The 9,744-nt window shown below is 44.3% G+C and overlaps 1 protein-coding gene across 1 annotated transcript; it reads right to left on the bottom strand.

Annotated features, from left to right (window-relative positions):
- Positions 1 to 314: 314 nt before the first annotated feature.
- Positions 315 to 7,770, bottom strand: LOC117869307 (keratin, type I cytoskeletal 19-like). Its single transcript, XM_034756036.1, has 8 exons — positions 7,110 to 7,770; positions 6,049 to 6,131; positions 5,000 to 5,156; positions 3,386 to 3,547; positions 2,807 to 2,932; positions 2,340 to 2,566; positions 1,604 to 1,731; positions 315 to 729 (listed from the first exon to the last, which is right to left on the bottom strand). The coding sequence occupies exons 1-8, from the start codon at positions 7,713 to 7,715 to the stop codon at positions 704 to 706; spliced, it is 1,515 nt and encodes a 504-aa protein (XP_034611927.1). The 5' UTR covers positions 7,716 to 7,770; the 3' UTR covers positions 315 to 703.
- Between the last annotated feature and the right edge of the window lie 1,974 nt (positions 7,771 to 9,744).

A 9,744-nucleotide genomic window follows, 5' to 3' on the forward strand; every position in this document is an offset into this window, starting at 1 on the left:
AAACCCTCATGCATGGTCTGCATGAGGGGACTGTATCCAATGAATATTAGCTCAGATAGCAACAGGAAGTGTCTGATTCATAACCATATACATTAGGGTAGGAAAAAACCCTACCCTAAAAAACCCGCTAAATCAACTATTCCATTTCCACAGCCCTTTTGCCAAAGCCAGATTGTTCTCCTTAGTTTATTGTCCAGACCAGTTTTAAATAATTCGTGTTATGGGGATTCCCACCACTTCCCTTTGGGGACTATGGCACAGTCTAACAGACCTATCTGAGCACATGGCTTTGTGTTTAACCTGGTACCAGAAACCACTGAAAAGTTTGATAGAGGAAATCATTTCCCAGACACAGGTTTCTTGATTGCATCAGGCAGAAGCAAAGTTTTATTAGAGACACTTTTTCAGCAGAAGGTAAATTACCAACCACGGTACAGATTAACTCAAGTAAGTAATTATTGTGATTGGACACACAGAGCATCACAGAATGGAAGAAGCAAATAGCATGATAGGCGGGAAGGTGGACCAAAGCTCAGATGGGCCCCTCAGGACAGTGGTATTGGCATTAGCAGCGTTGAGTAATTCTGAAGAGCTCTTCTCCATGCTCTTTGCAGAGGTGCACAGTGCTGGCTGAGCTCTCGCTTTGTCCGTGGGTGGGTCTTTACTCGGTGGGTCTTGCTCTGGAAGATGCCGGTTTCTCTTCTTAGTCACAAATCTTTCTGCCGTGCCCTGGAGAGGGATAAATAGAGCCATTACTTTGCTTAGAAAGGAAGTAAAACCTTCCCTGCAGCATCAGGCTTTGCGATACACCCTGAGAGGGGGGGCTGCACACACACTCCCGGCTGACTATACATTCTGATGAGCTCCAGAACTGCCCCCAAATGGTTTATGTGTTTAGAATACAAGAAAAGAATACAAACCCCGCAGGTCGGGCCAGCCGCTGTGCTGGGAATGCACGAGCGCAGCTCCTTGTGCCCTCCCCCGGCCTCGTCCATGCCCTAGATACCCAGATCACTCTGCCCCCAAAGGTGGTTGATTTTTCCTAGAATTCAAATGTAAATTGTCGGGCTCCCCCCTCGGCTGGATGGACCTCCCGGAGATACTGTTTGTGGCCTTGGATCCATTTTCCCATCCCCCACCAACACCTCGTTGGTTCCGTCTCTCTGTTTTGAGGACGTTTCGCCTCCTCCTTCGCCCTACAAAACAGCCAGCCTCCATTTCCAGCCTCTTTCTCCAAGTTCTCTAGACTCTCTCCCTCTCTCTCACTGCTTCCACTTCCGGCTACTTCTTTCTTTTCCCTCTTTCCTCCTCCCTCTCTTTTAGCTCTCTTCTCCCTCACTTGCACCATTCATAATTCATAGGGAGAGAGTCACAGCTGCATTTGGTCCTGTTTCTTGCCAACACCCCCCCCCCATACCAGACCACTGTTGTGTCACCATGTCCTACCAGACTCTCCAGTTGCCTTACAGCAGGGTCCTGAAAGCTGGGCCACAACACCTCAGAACCACCTAACAGAGAGTGGGTTTGACAGCGTCTCTCTTGCCCTGTTGGTAAGAAGAGGACTAAAGAAACATTTCCCCTTATCCGGTAAGTCAGTTCTTACCTTTTAGATCACCAGGGTGGCAAGGCGTGACATGTGGGACAGAGTGCGAAGAAGAGTAGCAGTGGGAAGTTTTAATGACTGTTCCTCCTCCTATGCCACCTGCTACGCCAAACCCTCCTTCCGAGCCACTGTGACAAGGAAAGAATGTTTGGTGAATGAAACAGAAACCAACCTTACAACGGCATTGTAGGTTCAGTGAAGCCATGTGACTTTTCCTGTCATCAATCGCTCCCAGTCCAGCAAAGAGCCAGGACCTGGCCAGCACGCCTCCCCAGCACCCTCACTCCACTTCATCCATGCAGAAAAGCAAAAGCACATCACTACTAGGCCACTCATTCTCCCCACTATCTTTGCCACAAAGGATGAATTAGTCATAGGCTGCCATTGCCAATCGGCTTTTTAAAGAGGATCTGCTGTATCCCTTCCTTCCAAATCAGGAAAAATCTTTGCCTAATTATTTATACCATTTGTTTCACAACGAAGTGGAGTTGGGGACATGCCAGATGCTTGGGATAAAAGAAGGAATGATCTGGACTTTTGGCAAAATCTCACACTGGGTCTTTTCTGCAGGTTTGAAATACTTAAGTTAATCTCTTCTTACAATTCTCTCTCATTTTCACAGCTGCCTCTGCACCCCCTGAATCTCCACACTCTCTGTGATTTTAGATCTCACACATTGCACAGATCACAGCATAAGTGTTTGCTTTATGCCCCGCTGTGTCTGTATTCTACGTACACAATGTCACGCTGTCCTCCTTCCAGCAGGCAGCGGTAAGTGTGAATCTCCTGCTCCAGTCGACATTTGACATCCAGGAGGACCTTGTACTCGTGGTTCTGAGACTCAATTTCTGATCGCAGGTCAGCCAGTTGCTGCTCCACACAGGTGATCTGTTGCTGTAACTGGCACAGGTGGCTGTTGTAGCGACTTTCAGTTTCAGCCAAAGAGGCTTCCAGGTTGTCCCTCTAAGAATTGAAGCAAAAAACCCACATGTACTTTAGCCATGCTCTAAATTAAACCCATTTGGATGCAGGAAGTTGAGGATTTCCTAGGCAAAAATAAAAGCAAATCGTTGCTAACAATGGGTTTGTCAGCGATATCGTCACTGCTACGTGAAGTGCCAGGCCGGGCTGGTCCCCATCAGTCTAGAAATCCAGACGTCAGTGTGTCACAGGTGAGATATCAATGGTGACAACATCACATACCTGGCTAAGATGGGATTGCAGATCTATCTCCAGGCACTGCAACTGGCGTCTAAGTTCAGCAACCTGGCTGTTGCACGACTCAACCTCCTGACTGCTTGTGATGACCTCACGATTCACCTCCTCAATCTGAAAACCAGAAACACAGAATAAAGAGCTTCAGCGGGATTTTTTAATTGTCAGGAGGATCTAGGAGTAGGTGACAAAAGATGTAAGATAGGCAGGGGCTGGGCAAGTTTTCTGCACATTGGAATCGATCTCATCTATTGCTTGTAACTCCCCTTGCTATTCTAATGCTAAGACCCCGCACAACTTCAACAGTAATTCTCTTCTGTCCTAACTGACAGGCTCGCCCACTGATCCACCAACACATCTCAATAATGACATGTAGCAAACCCTGTTCTTCCATGAGACACATGCACTGTACATGCACAGGGCCTCTATCCCCTGTGCACCTGGTCACTGTACATCTATGTTTGGACTATATGTTACAGGAATAAATTCTCCCCATGGCGTGAATGTGTGATTCTGAAATAGCTCCTGTATTTTTGCTTGAGAGAGTTACGGTTGTGATGAATTTACCTTGCATTCATACCAGTCCTCAACCTCTTTGCGATTTTGTGCAATCATGGTTTCATACTGGCATCTCATCTCCTCTAGGATTTTCTTCAGATCTGGGCCAGGACAGGAATTGACCTCCACGCTGACATCACCAGTGGACTGGTTTCTCAGACAAGTGATTTCCTGCAAAGATAACCCAGATCAGCTTGTTTAAAAAGAAAAAAACTGTCAGTGAGCCTCTGCATCCAGGGGCCCATTTCTGACAGTCACAACAACTGTCTCTGATGCATCTTCTCCAGGATAGACCCAGCCCTGATGGAGAAACCACAGATGATTTCCAAGCAAAACTCCACAGTGAGGACTCCTGACGTAACACCTGGGGGTGTTTATTGGGATGTCTGATGGTTAATCCCAGCAAATTAAAGAATTCCTGACTATTTTTGCTGGAAAAATTAACAGGTTTTATACTTCATCTTCATCTGGGTCATTGTGTCACTGGATCTTGCACGAGAGGTGTTTTCCTGTGATAGTTTCTACATTTTGCTTTTTAACAGTTTATGTTTTCACAAGAGCCATTTTTGTGCGTGGCTCTTCTATACACCAAATCCTGTCAGAGCATTTCCACTGCCGTTTTTGTGATTATGACTTTTTCACTAGGAGGGTGGTGAAGCACTGGAATGGGTTACCTAGGGAGGTGGTGGAATCTCCTTCCTTAGAGGTTTTTAAAGTCAGGCTTGACAAAGCCCTGGCTGGGATAATTTAGTTGGGGATTTGTCCTGCTTTGAGCAGGGGGTTGGACTAGATGACCTCCTGAGGTCCCTTCCAACCCTGAGATTCTATGATTCTATGAGAATTAAATTTGATGAATGAAAGTCACTCGTTTTCCTGAATGGGTTTGGACTAGTGTTGCAGGCTCTCTTGACCTCTTTTTGTCAAAGAAGTCATTCCTTATCTTAGTTGAGTCACAATATATTGGCTCTCTTCGTATTTTTTCCTTTCATATTTACATTTTAAGAGAAGGGAGCTTGGTTCAGTGCTTAGAGCTCCTGACCTACTGTTCCTGGATCTGCTACTCAGTTTCCAAGTGATCTTGGGCAAGACACTTCTCTTAGCCATTCCTTAGAAATCTTGGTTTCGCAAGAGAGAGAATACTAGCATCACAGGGATGATGTTAATACTAATTAATTGGTTATGAAGTGTTTTGAGTTAAGTTAAGTAAGTTAAGTTAAGTAATCACCCTGTGACAAATCAGCTGGAAGATTTATCCAACTCACTTCTAGTGTCTGTGGTAGCTCTCTCCCCTTCCCCTTTTGCAGAGCCCAGGAGCTCCCAGAAGCTTGACATTCCTTCCTAAGACTCAACTCCTACATGCTCCCAAACCTTAGAGGGCTGGACCTGAGCTCTTGAGCTGCTTGTGACAATTCCTCCGGCACAGGATCCACCCTCTTTTTATTGAATATGATTAGGCAACGGGGTTTGTGAAAGGAGCAATATCATAATAATGCAGATTATTATTAATATTCTCTTGATCATAGTTGCACTCATGCCCTGGTGTTTTAATCAGGATCAGGTCCCCACTGATGTAGAAAGTAATGTACAAAATTAAATGTTTTATATACGGGAATGAGCTCCTACCTCCTCATGGTTCTTCTTCAGACAACACAGCTCTTCCTTCAGGCACTCCAGCTGCGCCTCCAGGTCAGACCTGCACAGGGTCAGTTCATCCAGAACGTGGCGTAAGCCATTGATATCGGCCTCCACACTCTGGCGAAGGGCCAGCTCAGTCTCAAACCTAAGCCGTGGACAAGAAAGACAGAAAAGTCAGCCCCTGGCAGAGCCCACCATTGAGGGTTCCTGACATCTGCACTTTGGTTAGGAATGGGTCTGGGTTTCCCTTCTTTCAGCTTTACCTTCAGAGCTGTGCTTAAAGTATAACACACTGCGTCTGCTGCCTAGTCTAGCTGTGTGTTCAAAGGCAGGGATGTGATGTTTGGTTCATAAAAGACCTTCTTCAGCTTTTCTTGCCCCTCTCCTCTCTACTGGAACTACTACAGAGATGTCCCACGCTAATTTTTCTGCACTTCCCCGGGAAATAATCTAAATTCTTTTCTTTATTAAAAAATCCGTGGGCCAGACTCTCAGTTGGTATAAATGTGCATAGCTCCATTGTCTTCAATGGACTCATGCCAACATACATCCATTGTCCCTATATTTTAGCCCCCTAAACCCCACAAGCAAACTCTTTGTTGCCTCAAACACTCTATCCTGGAAATGCCCCTATTCTGGCACCTCTAGAGTCAAAGACCGAAGGCACATCTCAAAATCTGAGACCACCAATTATGTGTTGTTGTTCTCGAGTACTCCCGCATTGGTCTGTCTGTATCCATTGTTGTCTTTTGTCTTCTAGAGGGATTATCGGCTCTTTGGGGGTACTGAGTGTCATTTTGTTCTGTGTTTGTACAGTGCCTAGCACAATGGGGTCCTGGTCCATGACTGAGCTTCATAGCTGCTACTCTTATACAGATAATTAATAATAATAAAATCTCACAAAAATACAACCTGTCATGAATCAGGAATACCAGTAATTCTTGGTTGGGGGATTTCTTCATTTGTCAATTTGGGAAAAGGATATGAGGGAACAAGAGGAGAATGATAGGGTTTGTCTGGTACAGAGAGGTACTCACTTCAGTCTGAAGTCATCAGCTGCCATCCTGCTGTTATCAATGTTCAGAATGATCTTGTTGTTGTCTAGGGTAGCGCAAACAATCTGGAAAAGAAGAGGGCAGGGGATTTTCAGCCCTGAAGTCTCTTCATTCTGTTATGCTCAGTGTCATGTTGCAAAATTCAGTCTTTTTACTCTCCCAGTATTCAAATTCAGAGAGGTAGGAAGCACAGAAAATTTCTGATCCAAGGCGAAATTTTTGAGAAATGTCCGAGTGTGTGAAGTGAAATAGGTGAAATGAATGAGTGTGTAAAAACACACAGTTAAGATGCTAACAGTTTTGCAATTAGGATTAGTGCTCCCTGGTGCCTGCTATAACAGACCTCACATTTTCAAACTTGGTCTAGAGTTCGTAACTATGAGTTTATATTTTTTCATTGCAAGACTTACATTACAGCTCAGCATTTGGCATGTATCTCTCTCCTGCACCCTGTGATTCTGTCCACTTTGTTTTTCCTAGCTGACTAATCCTTCTTCAGAATATACTTGGAAAATATTTTTTACAAAAATTAAATTGCCCTTTCAAAACTATTGGTGACAAAGTAGTCTTTTTTTCTTATTGTTCTTTAGGGGAATATTCCCCTTTCCTTCCCACACCTCTGGATAGGAGCTGAAAGTTAGTTGAAATAGAAATGGGATTTTAACTAGAATCTGGGGAAACTGATGACAGGAGACAATGTAATAATGAAGATAACTCAGTGGATTAATGAAAGAATTTCTCTTCTCATCTCCCTTTTGGGTATAAATATATTAAAACATCCTGTTACAAACTTCATTCACGAGGAGTACTGACCAGGCCCAGATTGTTCCCTGCATATGTAACCTTTTTCTCTTTGTACAAATCTGGTCAAGCAAAGGCAAATTTTAAATGGACTCATGAGTTTTCACACCCTCACCCGTAGTTCATAAAAGCAGTTGCTTTAATTTATGTCTGCAAAGAACATTTTACAAAAGTGAAATAGGATCTGAACACAGACTCAGGGGGAAGCTCTTACAATGGGGAATACAGCCAAAAAATGTCACCTGATTTTGAAGATCTTCTATTTCCTTATAGTAGCAGCTGTAGTCCTTTGGTACACCGGTGTGTCCATGATGGGCATACCATTCCTTGATTTTGCACTCTAGGGCAGCGTTTTCTTCCTCCAGGCATCGCACCTTGTCCAGGTAAGAAGCCAGGCGGTCATTAAGGTTCTGCATGGTCAGCTTTTCATCACAGGTGACAAATACGCCATCTCCACAAATACCACCACCACCAAAGCCACCACCGACTGCACCACCAAAACCACCACCAACGGCACCACCAAAGCCACCTCCATATCCACAGTGGGTGCCACCACCGAACCCAATGCTGGAACAACCTCCATAGCCGTATCCTGGGTGACCTCCTGCTACGACACCTCCATAGCTACCTCCAGAAAAGCTACCAGCACTCAGTCCCGCTCCGCAACTCGCACCACCACTGTAACTCCTACCCGAAAAGCCTCTACCGCTGCCTATCCCATAGGAGCTATATCTTCCAGAAGAGACTGAAGAAATCCTTCCTCCACCACCACCTCCAACCACACAGCTACCACCACTACTCCTCCCTTTGGTAGAGAGAGTAACAGTCTGCTTGGTGCTGAAGCTCATAGCGACAGCGATTAAGAATCCAACCCAAAGCCCAAAGCAAGAGGCACAGCTTGATATGAATTCAGACTGCAGAGTTTCTATCCCCACAGTTCTCCATTTATACCTTCTACAGTGGGTGTCACCAGTCGGGTGTTTCTTCTTCCCATGGGGCTGGCTAGTCTTGCTGTTTATGCCAAGAATAATTTCCCAAAGGCAGTTTCCCTCCAGAAATCCCAGTACACAAGGAAGTTAATTTACACTTTAGCAGCTAGTTCCCAATATACACTCGCAATGATGTTTCATGAATCAGCAGATTTTCTTTATGATGAAAATTTTACAAGAAGCAGCCAGGAGAAACACTGCCTAAATTATATACTGGGAAGAAATAATACAGCTTATTGCAACAGAAAGCTCTTTATATATTGTTCTTTTATTTAAATTTTTATTTTGTCTTTAATAAGCATGTTTTTCATATGAGATGCTGGCGTGTAGATATTGAAGATCAAAGTGAATGAATGAATAAACATGGAGTCATACCTTAGTAAAGTGAAACTAGTGATGAACCTCTCAGTGGAAAAATCTGAGACATTGTGCTATAAATATTCAGGTCTGGTCCTAATCCTGTGACAGATGCTAGGTCCCATACACTCCTAACAAAGACAATTGTTAGGCTGTTGAAGTAGAGCAGGGGTTCCCAAACTATAGTCTGTAGATCCCTGATGATCCACGTGGAGCACTTCCTGGTAGTCTGTGGAGAGTTGGATGGTTCCCCTCCTCCTTGTGTTCAGCTGAAAACTGCATTAAAATAAGCAAAAAATACATTAAATTCTTTCCTAATGTTACTTTTCCCATGTAAGAAATTGCTGTCGATGCCAGCTGGATGTTTTGTGACAGTGAGTGAAAGGGGAGATGGTCCATGCAATGGTGAATGGGGGTGGGGTTGTCCATGGACAATTTCCCTGTTAATATTTGTTGGGTGTATGAATAACTCTGGGAACTCGTGAAATAGAGAATGTAAAACTGGACCGCTGAAAGCACTGGAGGGACAACTGGCTGCCTGCAAGGGGTGGACTAGGTGTGACCGAATAGATCTTTTCCATTGCTAAAGTCTAAGAATCAATACTGAGCAGGGAAGTGAAAGTGAGAAGAGCTGTTCTCATTCCTGAACTGCACAGTAATTGGTTTTAAAACATTCTGGACACCACTACCGCTATGATATACAGGTGGGAACTAGAAGAGGATTCACAGAACTGGCACACTACCGAAAAGGCCAGTAACATTTGCCAAGAGGACATCTTAATGCTTGGACGCTTTTCTCTTCAAGTGCACAAAGGCACACGTTCCCCAACAGATCGCAATTTACAAGCAAATATTAGTAGTAATTGGGCTTTGTCTCACCTCCTCCCTCCCCCCAGTTATCTCGTTAAGGGAGAAGTTGTGATGAACCCTAATTTATATAGACTGTGGTGCTGTCAGAGAAGACAGAGAAGGTGTCAGCTGCCACTTCAGAAGAGAGGGGCTTCTTTGCGAAATGTAATAACTATTTAAACCCAGCCGGAACCAGTCAGCTGTGAACAGCTAAGATTCGCTAGCGTGAGATATTCTGCTAGGGATCTGGAAGCCCTAACATAGAGATTTAGGAGCAATCAGGAACTCTCTGTATAAGGAGATGCTAAATTCATACCTCTCAAACCATCTCCTGTTTACTGGTAGGAATAGCTATCTGTATTACACACCTATATGGCTCTCATCCCATAATACCCAAGTGCCTCCCGAGCCTTTATGGATTTATCATCATCCCATTCATGTAAGTTAGGGTACTGTGATCCCCATTTAAGTGACTGATTTATTTATTTAGATTTCAAATGATAAAGGGGATGCCTATCACAAGGCTCTAGATGCCACGTTCATTAATTATGCGGTACATGGAAACCCCCAACAGCATTAAAATAATCATTCCATAGAGAGATGATGTGACTTCCTCAATGTCACAGAATGAAACTGTGGCAGAGCCAAGAATTACATGCAGGGTCCTGAATTAGGCTACAGT

This window comes from Trachemys scripta, chromosome 23 (genome assembly GCF_013100865.1).
Source record: "Trachemys scripta elegans isolate TJP31775 chromosome 23, CAS_Tse_1.0, whole genome shotgun sequence".
NCBI lineage: Eukaryota > Metazoa > Chordata > Testudines > Emydidae > Trachemys > Trachemys scripta.

What these genes read in the sequence shown, in the direction of transcription:
- LOC117869307 (XM_034756036.1), bottom strand. Translation starts at nt 7,715, where the DNA reads ATGAGCTTCAGCACCAAGCAGACTGTTACTCTCTCTACCAAAGGGAGG. An exon ending in TGCAATCCCATCTTAGCCAG is followed by an intron (nt 2,567 to 2,806) that starts GTATGTGATGTT and finishes TTCAATTCTTAG; the next exon opens with AGGGACAACCTGGAAGCCTC. An exon ending in GGAGGACAGCGTGACATTGT is followed by an intron (nt 1,732 to 2,339) that starts GTACGTAGAATA and finishes TCCTTGTCACAG; the next exon opens with TGGCTCGGAAGGAGGGTTTG.